Source organism: Schistocerca cancellata, chromosome 7 (genome assembly GCF_023864275.1).
Source record: "Schistocerca cancellata isolate TAMUIC-IGC-003103 chromosome 7, iqSchCanc2.1, whole genome shotgun sequence".
Lineage (NCBI taxonomy): Eukaryota > Metazoa > Arthropoda > Insecta > Orthoptera > Acrididae > Schistocerca > Schistocerca cancellata.
Genome location: NC_064632.1, coordinates 176,867,986 through 176,892,043, shown reverse-complemented (window position 1 = coordinate 176,892,043; position 24,058 = coordinate 176,867,986). Strand labels below are relative to the sequence as shown.

The 24,058-nt window shown below is 38.5% G+C and overlaps 1 protein-coding gene across 1 annotated transcript in view; it reads right to left on the bottom strand.

Annotated features, from left to right (window-relative positions):
- Positions 1 to 6,805: 6,805 nt before the first annotated feature.
- The window catches only part of LOC126092690 (lysosomal-trafficking regulator), a 393,980-nt gene continuing 376,727 nt past the window's right edge, over positions 6,806 to 24,058 (bottom strand). Inside the window, exons 36-39 of the mRNA XM_049908413.1 lie at positions 17,983 to 18,212; positions 16,812 to 17,048; positions 7,930 to 8,004; positions 6,806 to 7,035 (exon numbers count right to left, since the gene is read on the bottom strand). Of these exons, the coding sequence (XP_049764370.1) occupies positions 6,906 to 7,035; positions 7,930 to 8,004; positions 16,812 to 17,048; positions 17,983 to 18,212 (672 nt within the window). The 3' untranslated portion in view covers positions 6,806 to 6,905. The remainder of the gene's footprint in view (positions 7,036 to 7,929; positions 8,005 to 16,811; positions 17,049 to 17,982; positions 18,213 to 24,058) is intronic.

Below are 24,058 nucleotides of genomic sequence, written 5' to 3'. Positions count from 1 at the left end.
CAGAAGGTGATGCAGAGACTTCAGAAAAATGATAAAGAAGCAGCATCCAATGCTTCTCTGCTGTATTTCATCGAGGGTATGTGCTGATATTTGCTACCATCTCACGTGTAGTCATGTTCATCTATAAGGCCCCTATGAATTTGGTTTGCCTTGATTGGCTCGTTCTAATGCCGTTCGGGCTTTTCCAAATATTCCACCTGAAGTTCTCCCTGCTGGTCATCATCTATAATGGAAGGTAATCATTTAGAAGGATGGAAAGTTCTTTGTTCAAGAATCTTTTGAGGGGTTTAAGTCTTCCAGGTCCACATGAAGTGTCAAATATGGTGTGGCCTACATTGAAGGTCTGCTTAAGCTTTTCTGTGTATTCGTGACTGGCCTTTCGGAACTCGCGGTCCATATATCTGGCCACTTTGAACAGTTTATCAAACAGTTGGAATTTCATTAACTAATTATTAGTCACCATGTTTTATATAAGCTTAAGCTGACCTTTCTGGAATGTACAGATATGGACCACACCACGCAAGCACAGTCCACCATGGAGAAGTGCAGTGCCTGTGCTGTGGATCTCAGCACTTTTCTTCTAGCTCCCCATTTGCTGTTTGCCAGGTTTTTCAGTACTTACTTCTTGCTGCAACTTTGTGATGGGCATTTTCCCAGTGCTGTTTGTACATGAATGACTGGTTCAATACAAGTTCAATACAACACCCACACACATCAGATCATCTGCGTGTTCCTGTGGTCGCATTCCAGGCTACATTCACCTTTTGATTTGCATATTTTGGGTGAAGATGGAAGATGCTGATACATACCTTCAAGAGATTTGGTTTACGCATATTTTTATGGCATTATTTGAACAGGGCTTAGAGCATGTTCCAGGGTTTGCTCATCTCCTCAGAAATCTTTCCTTCAGCTGTGATGGCCAGGATACTCCCCTGGATGAGCCCATTTCTCTGTCGTTGCCATCAGCTCTTTCTGCCATACAGTTTGACAGAATATTCTGTTTTGTAGCAGTTATTCAGTGCTTTTTACAAGCTGGTAATATTTATGTTTGTCACATAGTTTTGTCTGGTTAGGATAGCCAAGACTAGTCCTGTCATTCGTTTAATTTCATGTCCTCTATTTGGATTTGACCAGTGCAAGAATTTACTGGTCTGAAACTGACATGGAAAAATTTACTGGTCTGAAATTGACCTGTTGGAGGATGGGCTTTTGATCCACAGTATCTGCTATGCGATTCGGTTCGCATAGCTGGCATTTATCCAGGCTTTGACACTAAAGAAAGCATATGCTGAAACAGCAGCAAATGGAAAATATGACAAAGTGGTGTGAAATATTCAACAGTTCCTGAACAGAGGTGGATGATGAAAATTGATCCTGATGTCTACTGGTCATCACATATGTAACTACAATAATGAGAAGTATTAAATAATGGAAGGAGCAAAGGTAACAACTCATCACATAGTTCATTCATTCATTCATTAATCCTTGTTCCATAGATCATGAATGTGACGTTTCATAATGATGTGGAACGTATCACTTTACATAAGTTTTCTTTACACAAATTAATTAATTAATTAATTAATTTTTTTACAGTTACTACTTCATATCTAAGAATTCATCTATTGGGTAGGAGGAGTTGTCATTCAGAAAGTCTTTTAATTTGCTTTTAAATGTTGGTTGGCTACCTGTCAGACTTTTAACACTATTTGGCAAATGACCAAAGATTTTTGTGGCAGCATAATTCACCCCTTTCTGTGCCAAAGTGAGATTTAATCCAGAATAGTGAATATCATCCTTTTGTCTAGTGTTGTAGCTATGCACTTTGCTGTTATTTTTGATTTGGGATGGGTTAATAAGACAAATTTCATAAGTGAATATATGTATTGTGAAGGTACTGTGAATATCCCGTGTTCCTTAAGTAAATGTCTGCAAGGTGATCTTGGGTGGGCTCCAGCTATTATTCTGATTACACACTTTTGTGCAATGAATACTTTCTCACTTAATGATGAATTGCCCCAAAAATGTCTTCATATGAAACCAGGGAATGAAAATAGGCATAGTAGACTAATTTACTGAAATGTTTATCACCAAAATTTGCAATAACCCTAATAGCATAAGTAACTGAACCTAACCGTTTCAGCATATCATCAATGTGTTTCTTCCAATTCAGTTACTCATCAATGCACACACCCAGAAATTTTGAGTATTCTACCTTCGCAATAGACTTTCATTCATAGTCTATATTTATCAATGGTGCTATGCCATTTACTGTACAGAATTGTATAAACTATGTTTTTTCAAAATTTAGTGAGAGTCTATTTGCAAAGAACCACTTAATAATTTTCTGAAAGACATTATTTGCAATTTCCTCAGCTGATTCTTGCTTCTTGGGTGTGATTACTATACTTGTTTCATCAGGAAAAGGAATTAACTTTGCATCTTCATGAATATAGAGCGGCAAGTTGTTAATATATATTAAGAACAATAAGGGACCCAAGACTGAACCCTGTGGGACACCATTTTTGATACCTTCCCAGTTACGAGGACTCTGCTGGTTTTTGTAGGCTATCTGTACTGTTAATTTCAAACTTCTGCATTCTTCCAGTTAAGTATGGAGTAAAACATTTGTGCACTGTCCCACTCATACCACAATACTTAAGCTTATCTAGAAGAATTTCATGATTCACACAATCAAAAGCCTTTGAGAGATCACAAAATATCCCAATGGGTGATGTTCAGTTATTCATTGCATTCAATACTTGACCAATGAAAGCATATATAACATTTTCTGTTGAAAAGCCTTTCTGAAAACCAAACTGACATTTTGTTAGTACTCCATTTTTACAAATATGTGATGCTACTCTTGAATACATTACTTTTTCAAGAATTTTGGATAAGGCTGTCAGAAGTGAGATTGGGCAGTAGTTGTTAGCATCATCAGATCCATTCCCTTTTTTTATGCAATGGTTTAACAATAGCATATTTCACTCTATCTGGAAAAATTCCCTGTTTCAGTGAGCTACTACATATGTGGCTGAAAATCCTACTTATTTGTTGGGAACATGCTTTTAGTACTCTGTTGGAAATGCCATCAATTCCATGTGAGCTTTTACATTTGAGTGAATTTATTATTTTCCCAATTTCAGTAGGAGTGGGTTGAATTGCAATTTTATCAAATTGCGTAGATTCTGTCTCTTCCATATACTGCCTCGCATTTTCTAATGAATAGCTGGTACCTATTTTCTCCACAACACTTGAAAAATGATTATTAAAAATGTTTTCTACTTCTGACTTCTTGTTAACAAACTTTTTATTGTGTTTATATACCTAAAAACAAAGATGATGTGACTTACCAAATGAAAGTGCTGGCAGGTCGATAGACACACAAACGAACACAAACATACACACAAAATTCAAGCTTTTGCAACAAACTGTTGCCTCATCAGGAAAGAGGGAAGGAGAGGGAAAGACGAAAGGATGTGGGTTTTAAGGGAGAGGGTAAGGAGTCATTCCAGTCCCGGGAGCGGAAAGACTTACCTTAGGGGGAAAAAAGGACGGGTATACACTCGCACACACACACATATCCATCCACACATATACAGACACAAGTCTGCTTGTGTCTGTATATGTGTGGATGGATATGTGTGTGTGTGCGCGAGTGTATACCCGTCCTTTTTTCCCCCTAAGGTAAGTCTTTCCGCTCCCGGGACTGGAATGACTCCTTACCCTCTCCCTTAAAACCCACATCCTTTCGTCTTTCCCTCTCCTTCCCTCTTTCCTGATGAGGCAACAGTTTGTTGCGAAAGCTTGAATTTTGTGTGTATGTTTGTGTTCGTTTGTGTGTCTATCGACCTGCCAGCACTTTCATTTGGTAAGTCACATCATCTTTGTTTTTAGGTATATTTTTCCTTCGTGGAATGTTTCCTTCTATTATAACCATATCATTAATTTGAACCCAACAATTTTTATTGTGTTTGATAGAAATACAGGCTTCCTGTGCGCTCAGTTGCCCTGTTTCCCTTTTCACAATATTCCAAATTGTTTTAAGTTTATCATCAGATGTGCTAATGTGAGACATAATGCACATACTTCTGGACTTTTTAATAACTTTTCTTAATACAATGCAGTAGTTTTTATAATGTTTCATTGTTTCAGGATCATTACTCCTCCTAGCTATGAGATACATTTCCCTTTTCTGTTTACAATATATTTTTATCCCTTTAGTAAGCCATGGCTCTTTACATGGTTTCTTACAATTATATTTCACTGTTTTCTTAGGGAAACTGTTTTCAAATTTACCCACAAAGGTATCATGAAATAGAGTAAATTTTAAATTAGCATCATGTTCCCAGTGCACCTCATCCCAGTCTAACTGTTGCAAGCTTTCCCCATTACAGTCCTGGCACCACTAGACTGACAATTGACACTGACAGGTGTTGCTGGGGTAGTTATGTAATTCTAACTTAAAATTATTTATGTATTTTAATTAAAGCACTATTCCTGTTATGTGCTGCTAAAGATGACAAAACATCTTTTCAAAATTATTTTAAAATAATTAATAAAACCGAAACTAAAAATTATTCTTATTATTTCACTTGCACAAGTGTGCCTAAGCAGAAGCTGCTGTACAACTTAGTTTTGTATTTTTATATTTTTCATACATTTGCAATAATGTCAGCAGATGTTTATAAATTGCCTCACCATACATGATTTTATTGGATATCAGTTTGTGGAAATTGCACCAGCTCCTACATAGCTGCGCTTGTGCATGTGAATGTAATAACAGTAATTTTTAGCTACCCTTGTAGTATATCATCTATTCAGGTTAGGTTTTCTAAGTTCACATTTATGTTATAAATTGCAACCAAGAATGATTTTGTGCACTAAATATTTATCAATGCTATTGTACCTGATAATAATGGTAATAATGAGATGCATCAGTAATTATTTACTATTGCTTTAGCTTCCTTCTTGTTTGATAGCTTGACACGAGCATATTAGTGTGCCTGAGAAAGTGTAACTATGAAAAGATTCATCACGTAAGTAATTTAGTAAATTACAAATGTGGTCCACCAATGCTTGATAATCTGATTACTGGGTTCATTCTTACTACTTCAACAAATTATTTTAAAAAAATTGATGATATTTTAAATTTATTTTGGAGATGTGGGATGTAATAGAATTTGTGAATGCTTTCCTTAGAAAAGCACGAAGACAGTATTTTAACCTAAATTATCTTCCATTGACAGAAAAAATTATTAAAAGTGCCTGTAATTTGGAGGTATCGATGATGATCTCATTATTCAACTTTAAAGAAATTTCCTAGCATTTCTGTCATTCTTAGTGGCCTTTTTTATTGTTTCAATTCTTTACCTTGAAAATACATACCTTTAGGTACACCAATGACTTTAATTAGAATTTAATAACACAGTTTGTAATACGATTTTACCATGTCAGTACCAGTGTACCTTAATGTTAAGGAAGAACCTCTCTTAGTTTTGCAGAATATTCTGAATGGTATTTGTGGTTCAAACGTTAGGAGAATTTATATCTACATGTAAAGGTAAATTTGTTAGGATAACAATTTTCACAAAACCTAGAACTAAGCTATAAAATAAATTTTTCATTTACACTAGATGTGATGTACCCATTTTTCCAGTTTGTATTTAGGAAATAAATCTTGAATTCCTCAATTCCTCTTTTATTTATTGTTTTTGTGCTTTTCCACTTATTATTTATTTTCTCATTTCATCAAATGCGTTTCCCATTACACTCAAACACACACCTTTGACAAGGAATAGCTTTTATTATTTGTCAGCCAGTGGCCACAGCAGTCACCATTAATTGAAGTTTTATAGGATAAAAAGGTACAAAATTTTATGTCCGTAAAACCTCATAAAAACATTATTAACTCTAGTTAGTAGATGTGTTAAAATACATGTAGTTTCAAAAAGTCAGTTTGATTTCAGTACATATCTGATGTCTGTATACATTCAGAAAATAGAAGTCTCTAGTTCTTTTAACATGCCTTCTAAAACTACCAGATAAAAATATATTAATGTTTACATTCATTTTTTGCAAACAAAATAGATTTCTCTATACACTATTAGCAATTCTTAACACTGCTAGAATAACATTTCTATCAGATAATTTGATATTAAAGAGGCAGAAAGGAATACTGTTATTTTTTTATATTTATTCCTCAAACACACACACACACACACACACACACACACACACACACACACACAGAGAGAGAGAGAGAGAGAGAGAGAGAGAGAGAGAGAGAGAGTAGAGAGGATAGAGCAGAGAGGGTAGAGAGGGGTAGAGAGAGAGAGACTCACTCAATTTAACGAAAATATAAGCAAATTAAAAAAAAAAAAAAAAGTTGCAGAATAATGTCAACTGTCCTTAAGAGATTCACAGAAAAGGATCAGTAACTGGCTAATTTACTTTATATATGATATACAAAAACATGTGTAGAAAGTATGTTTAATATCAGTTGACAATGTGATGAAAAATTATTTTGGATACTATACTGAAAACTAAAATAACACGCAAAATATAGATGAATAATTATCACAAAAGGCGTAATCTAAATTTACATTTTTGTACTATATCTCAATTAATGAAGTAGAAATGCAATATGAAACAGATTATTATTAAACTATCTTAACATTCACAACAGTAAGAGTATAAAAAAATAATCTTTCTGCTAGGGAGATTCTGAATATCATGCTAGAGAGATTCTGAATTATCAGTACCACATAAAACATTTGACATTACACAGTACACCTCTTCACTGGATCTACACAACTCACAAACACATTAGTAAAATATTGTACAATAATTATAATGAATCTCATCAACTGGAAATAGTAGATATAACTGCAAGTAGAGCCATTTCACAGTGATGTAAGATCAAGAAATTTTGGCATATGACTTGGGCCTTTGCTCGACATGCCTTCCCAGATAACAACAATACCGTTGGCACCAGATGCGTACATGTGCTGCGCATCATGTGAGTATGTAATACTGGAAAAGAAAGACAATATTTAAGTTAAAATGCAGGAACTACATTGGGTGAGATACTGAGAGATCATTAATTTGAGGCATAATGATTTGTAGGGTGATGTTAAGGCATTCCAAACTGCAGGAATAGTACGTCATAATTTTATCAGAATATGGGAAGTATATACAATTGCAATTCATACTGTGATCACTACACCTTCTGCTTCAAATGTCTATATAAATTGTAACAAACAAAATGGAGACAAAGCAGAAAGCAGTATAAGAAGACAAAGTATGGACACTAATGAAAAACAGTACAATTGAAAGAAACTGTATATCAATGTATATCAGAGGGATGTTGGATTATAGCATTTAAGCCTGTCATTAGAATGCATAGACTTGATCTGCACATACTTGTTTCATAATGCATAAATCAACAAATCTTGATTACCTGTACAATTGATCGTATGCAATTATGTCCCTCCTACTAAGAGCTTGAATGCTAGCTACCCCTTCCCATCTTCTTTTATAATTTTTTGTAATTTCCTTTTATACCTTTTCTTTCTTTCGCATTGCTCTCCATTATTTGTTTGTAGTTTAATTTCAAACTGTACATTTTGGCATTCTCATGAAACCCCTATACAGCCAATATTCATCAATACATAACCTTTTTCATTGGATGAATTGCTATTAGGTTCTGAAACATGAACTTTCGAAAAATTTTTGTAATAAATCTGATACTTTCTACTAAGCTAATACTTTTTTCTCCTCTGTTGAGCTTAATGTATTTGCAGAAAAACACACTATAAATTTGAAAGTTTTCTTGTGTCATCTGGTACATGCAGCTCAACAGCTTTCATTTATTAACAACTGTGTGGTTATGATAAATGGATATTCTGGGATGCAAGACACACCTACCTTATTATGGGCTGTGACAATAATGCATTGCAGGATATCTCCTTCAGTGGTGAGAGGTCCCAAGAGCTCCATAATCTGAAAAACAAAACAATAATTACTTTCCATTAAATATATTATTGATGTCACTGAATGGTTATGGCATGATTGACAGCACAGTGTCATTACTAAAATGTTTTGAAATCAATGAGGTTAAGAGAAGTAAAATTAATGTTTAAAAAGGTAAACCGCCCTCATTAAAATCTTATCTATGCTTTCTCAATATCATTCATTTCCACTGACACAGGCACAAATACATCAAACTAGCATTAAGATAAAAGTGAAGGCAAATTTGCCAGCATATCAGCAAATGCAGACTTGCAACAAAATAAAATACTGAAACTTAACAAGTTGGAGCCTCTCCATCTGCTATTATTCTAAGCCTCTTAAAATTACTAAATCTCTCTTTTTAACTTGCATATGAAGTTAATTATACACATTGTGTATAACGTAACTATATATGCCGAAATACTATTCAAATCATAATTCATTAAGATCCATTATTTATACGATAATTTTTGATCCACTGGTTGCAATGATATATTTAGTTTTGTTGGAAACCACTTTAATGAAGAATAAATGATGATTGAAACATTACTACAATATGTAAGAAGATATTTGAACGAGTTAATCATTAGTTCTGGGAGGAATGGCACCACTCATTATAAAACCCTGAATACATTCTTTATGGCAATCTACTTCAGTTTTCCTAAGAATAATGAACTTATGGATTTATGTGCCATTATGCCTGTTAGATTCCAAAGTTTGACACTGTATTTTTGTTGCTCTAATTTTTCTGGACCAAATGACACTCTTCAACAATTAGGTAAGGCATTGATTAATAATTTTCATAAATTATCGAAGATGATTATGAGGTTCAAGACGGCTTCTATACTCATATTTGGGTTATTCCCAACATAAGGATACGAAATTTTTACTTTTACCTTTTATTAACCCACGACATGCTATGCAAACCTAATTACGGCACTGTTGCAACATGTAACTAATCTAAATCAGCAAAATCTGACTGAATAGTTTTTCAAATTATTATGTCTTTTCCTAAATACTAAAAGGTTTACACACCAGTCTTTATAAGGCCAACACCACCTCAAAATCTCCAGTCCCTGGAAAACTTCTATACAACTACTACTCTGTGAAAATATATCACTTGTATTCCTATACTTAACATCTTTGTAGTCATATGCACCATCATTAACATCTCTGACTCATTCAGTGTCTAACATTTATTTCGGTCATGTAATTCACTATTGTGAATGTTATTCGATCCCACCTGCCTGGGACTGGAGATTTTGGTGTGGTGTTCGCCTTACACAGAGTTGCTAATGGGTGGAGAAATATAGGACTCCCTTAACAGGTCAGGTGTGAATGACACACATGATGTGACTACTAGGATAGCAGAAGTACATGTGACATGCACATGTGGATTTTTTAGGAGAGGGAAATCCCTCACAGGCTCAATAAGATGTATTACACTCTCATACAGGGTAGCATCTGTCTGTCATAGGAGATAAGAGAAAGAAAATGTTAATACACTATTAGTTAATGTCAGAAGCAACTCTGGAAAGGTTTAGAACTAGTTTTGATTAGGAACAGAAAGCTGGATGAAACCAGGTGTTAATAGCAATGAAATTTTAAACTTTAATGAAATGTATATCATGCATACCACAAAGATAGGTTGAATGCTGGTGGTAGAGGCATGTTTACAGCATTAAAAATACAATAATGTCTTGTGAGGTTAGTACACTATGACTGTGAAATAATTTGTGTGCAGCTAAGTGTTAAAGGTGATCGATCACATGTGCCCTTCGGATGCTTTTTTAGACCCCCTGTCTCGGCATCAGTAGTGGCAGAACATTTGATGGGAAACTTGGAGAATATTTCATGTGAATTTCTTGGTAATGTTATAACTTTAGGTGGAGATTTCAACTCATCACCTATACACTGGTAGACTAAGTGCTTAGAGCCAGTAATAGGAAGGGGAACTGTGTAAAATTTTTCAAGGTGTTTTATCCAAAAATTAGGGAAACAACTTGTGAAGATAATGTCTTAATGCACATGTCCATAAGCAAGTAACTTCTGCAAGTCACTTGGGCAAGTTAATTTCAGCAACTTGCTGCAAGTGCTTGCAGAAGTACACTCCTAGAAATTGAAATAAGAACACCGTGAATTCATTGTCCCAGGAAGGGGAAACTTTATTGACACATTCCTGGGGTCAGATACATCACATGATCACACTGACAGAACCACAGGCACATAGACACAGGCAACAGAGCATGCACAATGTCGGCACTAGTACAGTGTATATCCACCTTTCGCAGCAATGCAGGCTGCTATTCTCCCATGGAGACGATCGTAGAGATGCTGGATGTAGTCCTGTGGAACGGCTTGCCATGCCATATCCACCTGGCGCCTCAGTTGGACCAGCATTCGTGCTGGACGTGCAGACCGCGTGAGATGACGCTTCATCCAGTCCCAAACATGCTCAATGGGGGACAGATCCGGAGATCTTGCTGGCCAGGGTAGTTGACTTACACCTTCTAGAGCACGTTGGGTGGCACGGGATACATGCGGACGTGCATTGTCCTGTTGGAACAGCAAGTTCCCTTGCCGGTCTAGGAATGGTAGAACGATGGGTTCGATGACGGTTTGGATGTACCGTGCACTATTCAGTGTCCCCTCGACGATCACCAGTGGTGTACGGCCAGTGTAGCAGATCGCTCCCCACACCATGATGCCGGGTGTTGGCCCTGTGTGCCTCGGTCGTATGCAGTCCTGATTGTGGCGCTCACCTGCACGGCGCCAAACACGCATACGACCATCATTGGCACCAAGGCAGAAGCGACTCTCATCGCTGAAGACGACACGTCTCCATTCGTCCCTCCATTCACGCCTGTTGCGACACCACTGGAGGCGGGCTGCACGATGTTGGGGCGTGAGCGGAAGACGGCCTAACGGTGTGCGGGACCATAGCCCAGCTTCATGGAGACGGTTGCGAATGGTCCTCGCCGATACCCCAGGAGCAACAGTGTCCCTAATTTGCTGGGAAGTGGCGGTGCGGTCCCCTACGGCACTGCGTAGGATCCTACGGTCTTTTCGTGCATCTGTGCGTCGCTGTGGTCCGGTCCCAGGTCGACGGGCACGTGCACCTTCCTCCGACCACTGGCGACAACATCGATGTACTGTGGAGACCTCACGCCCCACGTGTTGAGCAATTCGGCGGTACGTCCACCCGGCCTCCCGCATGCCCACTATACGCCCTCGCTCAAAGTCCGTCAACTGCACATACGGTTCACGTCCACGCTGTCGCAGCATGCTACCAGTGTTAAAGACTGCGATGGAGCTCCGTATGCCACGGCAAACTGGCTGACACTGACGGCGGCGGTGCACAAATGCTGCGCAGCTAGCGCCATTCGACGGCCAACACTGCGGTTCCTGGTGTGTCCGCTGTGCCGTGCGTGTGATCATTGCTTGTACAGCCCTCTCGCAGTGTCCGGAGCAAGTATGGTGGGTCTGACACACCGGTGTCAATGTGTTCTTTTTTCCATTTCCAGGAGTGTATATACACAAGAGATGCATCATGAAAGTGACAAGTGGATGTTCATAGTGTCATGCTAAAAACCAGGGCAGCTGTCAACATAGTTACATTATTACTGTTGAAAAAAAAAATAACAATGAGAATCAAAAATTTAAGGGAAAAAAATGTCAAAAGAAATGTCTGGATGAAGAAATAGATACAGAGGTGTACATATTTATCAAGAAACACTGGAAATGAAGTCCCATCCTTCTTGACAGAGCATAGAGGAACGATGCGGGAGACCCGCACTGCCGTACAAGACAAGGTTCTAAATGGAGGTGGTTTGCTGTTGCTTTCCTCCGACCATAATGGGGATGAATGATGATGATGATGAAGATGACACAACAACACCCAGTCATCTCGGGGCAGGTGAAAATCCCTGACCCTGACGGGAATCAAACCTGGGACCCCGTGTTCAGGAAGCGAGAACGCTACTGCAAGACCACGAGCAGCAGACCAAGGAACACTATTGAAAGAATTAAAATCAGAGGACTTCACTCAGATTAAAAATTTCATGAGAATGTCATACATAGTTTTCAAAAATCTCTGGTCTATTGTACAAAAAAATATTCGAAACCAGGATACAAAAATACTACAAGCTGTGTTACCACAAGAGATCATATTTTAATTATTTTTTGACTTGTGCAAACAGTATTTATTACTTGTATCACACATGCAATGCATTCAAAACAGGATATAAAAATACTAAATGCTAGCTCACCATTTCAACCTTCAACTACACTTCAATTTTTGCAAACTTGTAAATGTAATGCATTTATGTTTACATTAAGATTAAAAATCAGCTAAAACTTAAAGACACGCCTACTGCCAATCTACTTTCCCTTCTGGTGGGACAAAGTAATCGGTAAATTTTGTCACACTTCCTTGGCTGATAGTAGCCGAGTATACCAGGGTGTATACGTGGATAAGGAAAAAAAATTCCCAGATTTCCCAGATAAAAATGCACTTTCTCCCAGATGAAAATACACTCTTTCCGTGTTAAGTGACAGTATACCCTTCCTCGGCACTGTAAAAGTCGTCAATCCTTTGAATGTTTATGGGTTTATATACTGACGTAGAATTTCCTGGCACTTTAGAAAGCGAAACTCAGGGGGAAAAATACGTTTTGAAAGACCTTTGATGTGCAGCAACATGTACGCCGCATGTTTTCGTATTACGAAGGTATAGATTTGAATTCCACCAAATAACGCATGTCACTTTCCGAAGCTTTGAAATTGAAACTGCGATGCGCTTTTGTAAGCGTCATAGCTCATTCACGTGATCTCGCCAGCTGATGATGGCAATAGGACACATGATGAAGTTAGCCAATAGCAAGATCACTCTTAAGTAGCGCGAATACACAAATAAGAAAAGTTACTGGCTGAAATTAATATACTTAGCATTCACATATAATATTGGTCTCGAAGATTAAGAAGTTGGAAGAGAAGCTAAGCTTCCACATATAATGTTGATCTTTCTTGCGCGTGTTGCACTTTAAGATACACACACAAATGTGCCAGTAAAATTTTTAGCAACGACGCAAATGTCTCATCTTCTGGGCTCGAAACACTTCTAAATGGTTGTCCTCAAAGAGTTGATTTTTAAATGAGAGTCAAACGCTTTTGATTTAAGAAATTCATCATACATTCTCGCAAATAATTCATCTTGCGTAAAAGGAAATTTGCTATGAATGTAACGCTTTTCAAACCACCATTTGCAATATATTCCCACGACCTGTTAGAAATAGGTTCGTTTCAGAAGTTGTAAGAAAGCACTAGATAACTGGCGTCACCACGCTTGAGCAGCTACGATGACGCAGGAAGCCCATATGCTTGTACGAGTAAAACATTAAAAGATCTTACATTATGTCATAAAAGAAACAAGACATCGAAGGATACTTCAAGAGTGTCGGGATTTCGCGAACCATACTAACGTGCGTAATTCTGCTTAAAATGCTCATCCGTATATAAATTTTCTTGGAGTACCAATACTCATGTTTGGTTCTTTATTATAGCATAATACCATACGTGCACTTGAAATGCAGTGAACAGTTGAAACCAGCCAATAGTGTGAAATTAAACATTTCGTTTCAAATAAATTGACTGCCTCAGCAGAAAGGATTAATAAAAGCCAAATCTCTTTAGCAAACCAGCGAAAATAACTTCATTGTTCTGTAAGGCAATTAATGCTTGACTGTCAAAGATGCAAATAAAATCTGAAACTATTAACATATTTTAGCCTGCAGTAATTATGCAAACGTATTTTAATTCATTTGATAGCTCTCGGCCACAAAAATCCGTTTTGTTATCATTTAACGTGAGAGCAATAAACTATGAGGAAACAACAAAATCACTGAACGTAAACACAGGTCACGTGGAGGCCCACCTCCCCACCACAACTTGGACTGCTCTGTGCATCAGCCCCGGATCTACAATATTTCCGAACCGGAGCAATATTAAGTAGCCCAGCCCCACTTCCGTAACCAGAAGCGGGAGAAGGTACTACTCATACGCGACTCAACTGCGCATGCGCAAGAACCCGCCCGCAACTGCTCCAACGAATCTAATTTAGACAGTTGTCAAGTCACGCTCATCGGAGGCAGCTTGTTGTTATAAAGCATTGCATAGTGTTCCTAAAGCCTTTGACACACTTTACTATTGGCAGACGCTTGTATGAGCACTGTTTTGTTGTTGTATATGGCACATTTCCTTTGCAACTTAAGTCTTATTTTCTTTTTTTTTTTTTTTCTCCCGTTCATGTTTAGTTGCTGCAGTATCATTCTGCAGTAGCGGGATACAATAATACCCTTTGTTATTTTGGCTCTTACCAGTCAAAATCACAAAAATTTAACTGAGAGCTAAAACAATCAAAAATTCCCGGAATTCTAAACAACTCCCGGGTTTTTCCCAGTTTTCTCCCGGATGGAAAAATTCCTGGGTTTTTCCCGGATCTCCCAGTTGTCCCGGGTCGTATACACCCTGTATACATGTTTATGGTTTTCTGTAATACATTTGTTGACTTGTATCATCTGTCTTTGTGCCAGTCTCCTTTTCAACACTGACACTGTCATACCAATATTGAACACACAAAACTTCTGCAAATTAGGGAAAATCTTTCAGCAACTGGCAAGTTCAGCTACCGCTTGCAGCAAGATGTGAGAAAATGTTTCCACTAACTTGCGGAAGCTACTTCTGCAAGTACACAGAACTTGTTGAAGTCGACTTGCTGTGGAGGTTTTCAAATCAAATAACACAGAAGTTGCTTCTGCAAGCACTTGAGGAAGTTTACTTGTTAGTGGACATGTGCCTTTAGACCTACTGGTGACAAAGAGACCAGAACTTCAACTCAGTTAGCTTAGAACAGGGGACCCATGATCATAAGACCATTACAGCATGACTGAATATGGCTGTAACTAGGAATATGAAGAAAAGTAGGAAGATCTCTTTCTGTTTAGCAAGAGCAACAAGAAACAGATTTCAGTTTACCTGACTGGACACTATAAAAACTTCATCTCCAGCACTGACAATGTTGAGAGCATCAATGCACAAAGTTGAAGAGCATTGCACAGTATGCTTTAGACAAGTATGTGCCAAGCAAGACCTGCAGTCATTTGACAATTATGTTCAAAAGCTACTGAGAAACCAAAGAGAGCTTCACAGCAAATTTAAACAACAGAGCCAAAGTCTCACAAGCAAACAAAAATGAAACCAAATCAAAGCTAGCATAAGGAGGACCACGCATGAAGCATTGAAAAACCTCGGAAATAAAATTGTATCTAACGTCTTGACAGAAAATCTCAAGACTTTTGGTCTTATGTTAAATCAGTAAATTGATTGAAATGACCTCCCAGACACACTGTTATCATACTGACATTAAAACAGAAAACTGTTATCATTATGACATTAAAACAGAACATGACAAACAGAAGGCCAAAATAAAATACTAAAGGTCTTTTTCCAAAATAGTTTCACAGAAGATCACACTGCAGTCCCTAAAAAAAACCAACATCGCAATAATGAGAAAATGACAGATACTTTTCTAGTAGCAGTATACTGTGGGCCTCTGGAGGAGCAAAGCAGTCCTAACGATTGGGGAAAAAGAGGCACAGGTCTTTCCCATTTTCAAGAAGGGTTGTTGAACAGATGCACAGAACTCAGAACTATAGGCCTATATCTCTTAATTTGATCTGTTTTAAAATTTTGGTACATGTTTTGTGCTTGTATATTATGACATTTCTGGAGACCAGAAAAATGTTCTGCAGAAATTTACATTGGTTCCAAAACTAGTGACTGTAGGAAAGCCAGCTTGCTCTGGTCATCCACGATACCCAGAAAGCGGTAGATACAGATGCACAAGTAGATGCCATGTTCCTTGACTTCCAGAAGACATTCGATTCATAAAAGTGGCTTTTGGTTTGACGCAGATGTGTGTTACAGGACCATTAATTTTCATAATATACATGTAAAGTATTGTGTGTACATAGACAGAAAGACCCATTACTGTATGATTACACAACTGCACAAGAATCACAGGAAGCTGTTATTTCCATAAAATATCTAGAAGTATACATGCACAGCAATTTGAAGTGGAAAAACCACATAATATTAAGCATGGGTAAGGCAGATGCCAGACAGAGGGGAAAATCCTCAATAAATGTAGTCCACTGACAAAGGAGGCAGCTCACAAAACACTCGTTGGACTAGTACTACGTTCTGAGAGGATATGGTTCTGGAAGAGTCAACCAATGTACTGCTTCACCCTATGTAAATATCTCTCTCTCTCTCTCTCTCTCTCTCTCTCTCTCTCTCTCTCTCACACACACACACACACACACACACACACACACACACACACGCAAAAGCACAAAGATAAGATTAGGGACATTCAGACACACACAGAGGCTTCACAGCAATTGTTCTTCCTTTGAACCATTCGCACGAATAGGAAAAGAGGTAAGTGAAATTGGTACTTAAGGCGCCCTCCACCACACACCACAAGGTGGCTTGTAGAGTGTAGATGTAGATGTAGATGTAGACTTCACATGTGCCCACCTTTCCTCTTTTCAGTTCTGAACATTTATACTGTTAGGAGTAGTGCAATTATTTACTTTTATGTGTGTCTTTCTGTTGTAATGGGAGTCATGCCTCATTAAGGCAACAACTAGGCAATGGTATTTTTATTTTTACAAATTCTTAAATATCTAAAAAGCATTTAATATCATAAGTGAAAAGAAACATCACTGAAATCTAACCTTATAACTCCATCTGCATGACCCGACGCGACAGCATTTATGGAAATCCCCTCCGGTGCACCAGAGAAGCAGACGGCTGTGGTCAGCGAGGGTGGTGATGCCCTGCCTGCAGGCGCAGCATTCACGGAGAACAGCAGCAGCTCCGAGTCTGTCACAAGCAGAATGTCGCCCAGCGTTCTGCTCACTGTGGCCAGCTTCACGGGTTCACTGACCGCCACAGACCTCACGTATGACAAGCTGAAAGAATGCAAACATTTAAGGGCTAGTCTTTGTATATACCCACCAAAATCAACTTTGGCTACAGTTTCTCTGACAATTTTTTTCTGTTTCTGATATGTACTTCTGACCCTGTTTCAACAATATAGCTGGAATTTTCAATATTACTGAGAGACAAACTACTGGTTTAACATGTTACCAACTATGATATGGAATTTGGGGAAAAACTGACAGAGTTTGAATTGAATTACATTTGTCTGATTCATCACTGGAAAATTAAGTTTGTTATCAGTTCTTAGCACTGCTTCAGCAGGTGGACTAGATTATGGGAGGGTTTATGATGTAGTGTTGGTTGTGGTGGGTACAGGTCTCTGACATGAATCCAGACACCTTACTTGAGTCGGCAGTCCACTACCAAACTGCAACAAATGTTCATCACGTAGTATATCCAGACAGAGAATAAAAACACATTATCTAATTTCTGTAACACCCCCTACACTGAAAACTCCCCTCTATATGCGTCTCGGCACAAGCTCAGAGAGACTACAGAGAGAAACTAGGGGCGAATCTAAACTTATTAGTATGGAACTGACATTTGACTGAGCTACATTAGTTGACACCTTCGGATAAACTCTTCTCATTTATTAACTGTACCAATTTGCGGGCAGTCCAGAACACTGTGGAAGCACATATTTTCCAAAATGTTGGACACACAACTGAAGCATTCCATAAACTGAAAATATTTTATCACGCTAACAAATGGCAAAAATATTTGTGAGCATGCCAAGGACTGGTTCATTGCGAAAGTTCACCTTGTCTTTTATGCTGCTGGTACTCTATCTAGGATTATATATGGAAATGGCTTACGTTTCCTGCACTGTGCAAGGAATCCACACTTGCACTTTTAACATTATATTATTTGAAATGTTAATAATATCTGTCTAATGCTAATTACCTGTTAAGGTCCCATATAATGGCACTTCCATCGTAGCCAGCGGAAACAGCTACTGAGAAGCTGCGACAGAGTACAATATCAGCCAGTGCTGCTGTGTGCCCCAGCAACACAGACGGCTCGGGACGGAATTCGAGAGATCCCTCCAACCGAAATCTCAAAACTTGTATTCGTCCAGATGTATGCCCCAGCCACAACTGTGGAACATCTGGAGCACTGCTGCATATGCACACCTGTGTAAATAGATTATGTTGAATAGAAGTAAAGCACTTATGTTGGTACTAACCACTATAACAATGCAGCGATAAATCACCACTCCTTAGTTATCACATACTGTCCCTGATAGTTTCTTTTGCTTACAAGACAGGTTCTTACCGAGAGAGAGAGAGAGAGAGAGAGAGAGAGAGAGAGAGAGAGAGAGAGCACAACGTATCTGCTTCCAATAATATTTTGTGTTTCTGCGAATATACACAGCTGTTCCTAAAGCTAGTATTACATGAAACAATAGAGTGAAAGTAAGCAAAGCAAACAGCCTTTTGTATTTACATGTTCTGATAAGATGCTTATTTTTTTCTCAACTATTTTTTCGTCAATTTGGTGCAGACGACTTAAGGTTTCACCATCCACAAAGTGATCAATAAAAATAATCCATTTTGAATTCCAGCAAATACCAGGCATAACATTTCTAGCACACAAAATCCACTTCACATTTTGCCTTAGAGTTAGGCACACATGTTATGCTTGATGTTACCCAATCGAGTCACATTATTGTGACCACCTGTCAAAAGCCTGAATAACTACCTTTTGCAGTGCGGACCGCTGTGACATGCAGAATGAGTCAGTGAGGTTCTGGAAGGCACTGACTGGGATGTGGAGCCATGGCGACTCCGGTGCCATGGTCAGCTGTGCCAGGTTTCTCAGCTGAAGAAGATCCACGACACGAACAGCCTGATTGAGTTGGTCTCACTGATTCTCGATTGGGTTTAAATCCGACAAGTTTGGTGGCCGGGAAACTACAGTGCTCTCCAAACCATGCATTTACACTGCGAGCTGTGTGACATGTTGCATTGTCCTCCTGGTAGATAGCATCATGCTGAGGATAGATGCATACTTGTGTTGCTTCATTGTGCCTTCCAGAATGATGAGACCAATCAGGGAACACCACAAAAACATTCCCCAGATTATAACGCTTCCTCTCTGCCCTAAATCTTTCTGACAAAAGTTGCACGGTATTTGCATGCCAACAACCATGTCATCTGGAAAAGTCACTTATTACCATTCAGTGGACTTTCAGTTGCAGTATTGGCTTACAAACCAAATTCCAGACTTTGTTGCTAACAAATATTAGTCAGCCTGGGTGCTTCAACCAGGTGCCTGCTGCTGCAGCACATACGCAGCAACCATCACTGAATGGTCATTGAGGGGACACTGTTGGTAGCCCCTTGGTTCACCTGGGTGGTGAGTCAGGTGCTAAACAGTTGCCTGTCTATTCACCCATACACATCTCCACATCCACTGTTTAACATGTGTACCACAGGTGCCTCAGTAATGGTTTTGGATAGCACCATCCTACTATGCACAGTATACTTTAGCCATCATGTCATACAGTTTAATAACTTCGCCATTTCGGAAATGCTTCCACCCTTGACCGAAAAGCTAATGATCGTCCCCTTTTTGATGTCAGATAAATCGTTCTGTGTCCACATTACAACAATGGCTGCACTGTTTTGTGTGTCCCCCTGACACATTTTATATACCTTGCACTGCTAGTGCTGCCATCTGCAGACAGTGAGTGGTTTCGACACACTGACATCGAAAGTAAGTGGTAGTCAAATTAATGTGACTGCACTGTGTAGAAATAATTGTGAATGGATTATGTTGCATGTCATACTGTATGGCTAATTACTTAAGTTTATGTAATTATTGTAACATTATTCATCTCAGTGGGGGAATATGAGGTGCAACATATCACTCTAGTAGAATGATGTGTAGTCCTACCTCCACCTTACCAACAAATGATACTCACGATCATTAAGTGATATAACAATTTAGTAATTAAAAATATGGAACTGTTGGGAAGTTTGTTATCAGTTAATGCATGTAATGAGTGTACAGACAGCCTCTGTGTATCTTCCAGATGGCTCAGTGGTAGCAGTATCACCATGAGATGAGGTACCTGTGTGGGCTTTGCATATGTTCCATGCATTGCCATCCCAGTACCAAGTAATGCAGCATGCCACCGAATAAATGTACACAATGTAACAGTACAGCATGATGACAGGGCAAAACGAAGAAGAATAAAGAACTCGAGACATATAATCATGAGATTTTTACCTTTTTTTCAAAGTTTGGAAGTTGTTGTATCTTTATGAGTAACATACATTTCTGTTACAGAAGAAATGATTCATATTCCTTTATAAAAATTCAATTTACATTGAAGTACTTTGATTACAGCATAATCTGGCCTCCATAGGCGAAGAAGTCCATTGTAACTGCACTGGTATGGTCAGAAAATAACCTAATTTCAGATATAGAAGTTCAGACCTACAAGAAATCTAGAAACTGTATATGTATAACAGGAGAACAATGTACAAACCAATGGAAAAGTTGGTGTTAGGAATATGTCTGGAGAATGGTACCTCCCATCATGTGTAGTGCCAAAAGTTTAAAGGTAATGTTGCAGTATGGGGATGTTTTTTTGTAGTTAGTGTGAGGTCCCTTTATTGTGCTTGGAAAATGTTACACACAAAAGGATACGAACACTTTTTTACAGCACTGTGTACTGCTTATAGTAGAGGAACAGTTCGGAGACAATTATTGTTTGTTTCAGCACAACAATGCGCACCCTGTCATAAAGTAGCCACTGTGAACCAATGAAATAGACTGGTCTGTCCAGAGCCCCAACCCGAATGAAATGATTAAACACCTTAGGGACGAGTTGGGATGTTGACTTGCCTCCAGATCCCAGTGTCCAGCTTCACTACCCTCTATGGTTTCAACTATTCCTCCACAAACATTAAGACACCTTATTGTAAGTGTCCCCAGCAGAGTTCAAGTTGTGATAAATGCAAATGGTGGACACTACACATATTAATGTCTACTTATAAGTGTCTGGATACCTTTGATCAGACAGTGTATGTAGGTGTGAAACTTCTAAAACTGAAAGATGCTTCGGGGACTGATGGAATCCCTGTGTTCTATATGAGTTTGCAGTTGAGCATGCTTCCCTTTTAATTTTAACCACACTGTATCATAAATTCCTTGGACAAAAACTGTGTCCAATAGGCTGAAAAGGCACGTCACAGCCATATACAAGAAGAGTAATAGAAGTGAGCCACAAAACCTGTGTTCAATATCTTCTACATCAATATGTTGTAGAATTTTAGAACATGTTCTGAGCTCAAACTTAATGGGGTACTTTGAACAGAATGACCTTCTCCAAGTCAACCAGGATGTACTCTGAAACATCAATCATGTGAAATCCAACTAGTGCTGGATCAAGGCAGACAGGTAGATGCAATTTTTCTTGACTTCCAAAATGCACTCCACTTCGTACCATACCAAAGCTTATTATTGAAAGTACAGTCCTATGGAGTATCAGGCAAAATTTGTGACTGAGTTGAGGATTCCTTGATAAGTTGGACACTGCATATTATAATGGATGGAGTCACATCAATGGATGGAGTCACATCAACAGATGAAGTAACTTCACGCATGCCACAGGAAAAGTGTCGAAACCTTTGCTGTTCATGTTGTATATCAACCAGTGATCCACCACAGCTTTGCACTTGTTGCACAAAGTATCCACAACCTAATGGCTTCTTTATAATATGTAGTGATATACACAAACATTTCCCATGAATCAGCCTATCCTTGAGATAAGTCTTCACACACAGACAGAAAATCATGTCAGGAGGCTTTAATTTATAATGCACAGTGGCTATAATTAAACTTTCGCTACTTGAGAGGAGCCACAATGAAAAATGAGTGATCATAGGGCAGTGTCACTATGTGTAAACATTTGTACAGACGTGTTGGAGAGAAATAATGAATAAATCAATGAAAGAAACACATTTTAATTTCCACATGAGAGGGTTACATTAGTTAATTGCATACCGTATTTATGTTTAAAGTTACAAAAAGGTTGCTAAATGTGATGACCATTTGCATCCACGACAGCCTGGAAGTGCACTACAGATACCATTTCACAATTGTTCGCAGCATTTTTTGAACGTTGGATCGTGTCGCGTTCAGTTGTCATGACACAGCTCATGCACTGCTTGAAGATCGCTCATTGCATCCAGCATTTCGAGCCATGACAACGGTAACTTCTTCAACACTTTGTGGTGCAATTGGCCATTGGCCTCTCCCACAAGCAATACCCAAATCACTAGTCAATATGAACTTCTGAATCATGTTCTTCAACCCTGGTGTGGAAATAAGACCTTTCCATATTCCTTTAATGCTTTAATACTTGTGAAGAGCAGCAGCGCTATTGCTGTTGTTTCTAAACCAGCTCTGCAAGTAATGCACTGCTCATCTTGTCCAGACCCACGTCAACTGTCTACAATTGTAATGCGCACTGATGCTTGTACTTCAACCCTACATTGTCGTACCAATACCGGTGACTAATGACAAGTCATGATGCTAAAACAACTACGAATGCAAATCCTGCAGGACACAGTCTGAACATCATACCTGTCTCTGTCTGCTTGTGAACAGTGAATGTGTTTTTAAATTCTACATATGGTCAAGTGTGGAAAGGAGCCTAAAAATATGTTGCAGAACACTTCCAGATTCTGGAGTCTACTCTCTCATTGATAAGACATTCAAGGCACAAAAAAGTGGTAAGAAGAGATGGGAAGGTACAGCTGCCAAAGTAAACAGCTTTCAGGCTAAAGTAGTGAAAGTTTAATTATCACCACCCTGTCTATATAGATTCCGGTCGTGCTCCACTACTCTCTGATGTTGCAGCAGTCCACTGTTTTTCGTCCCAGATACTGCCTCACTTCTTGCTGACCAGTTCTTAGCTCTCATCATCATAGCCATCAGATGCCACTCCAGACATCAATTAAACTTCAAACATACATATATTACACACACACACACATCATTACTATGAACATTAATTATATACACAAACCTTCCTCTGAATCAGTCTATGTATTAGTGAAAACTGTATCATAATCCCTACAGTAGTTTCTGAGATCAGCCACAACACAGCAGCAGTAAAATGAGGCAGGGGACTTAAATTTATAATATGTATGGATGATCTGGCGGGTAATATTAACAGTAACCTAGGACTTTTTGGAGACAATGCAATACAGTGCAGTAGGGTCTGAAAACAACTGCTCAATTTTTCAGTCGGATCTTGTTAAGGTTTCTAAGTGGTGGAAAGATTGATAACTTGTTTTAAATGATCAGAAATAAGAAATTGTGTACTTTACATAACACAAAAATGTTCTGTTCTATGAGCACAATATCAATGAATCACAAATACCTTGGTTTAATAATTAGTGTAGATATGAAATGGAGTGATCACATAGGCTTAGACATAGGTATAGCAGGTGGCAGACTTTGGTCCAGAATACTACAAAAAAAGCAGTGAGTCTACAAAGGAGATTGCTTACAAAACACTCTTAGAACCAGTCCTAGAATATTGCTCAAGAATGTAGGACCTGTACTAAATACAGTAGACCATCATTATTTCAAAATTGGGTGAACTGAAAACCCAATTAACCCACACTACATGTTTGGTACCTGCTGAATTACAGTGAAAAATCTACCACACAAGCTGAATTTCATATAATTTGTACTATAAACTAAAATTTTGTCCCGACGTTACACATTCCATATCTTCTTCCTCGTCTGAACCCAATAAGTACGTACGCATACAGTGCTGTGCACTACAGTATTTTCTGTCATGCATTTCACATATTTTTTCCTCACTAATGTACTGTACTGTAATTTCACAATAATGGCCCAATCGCTTGCTTGCTACTCACGTGTCACTTCTATGGTGCAAGACAAAAGGGTGGGGAAAATGAGGGGGTTGGTCAGCAGACTGCACACAGTATGC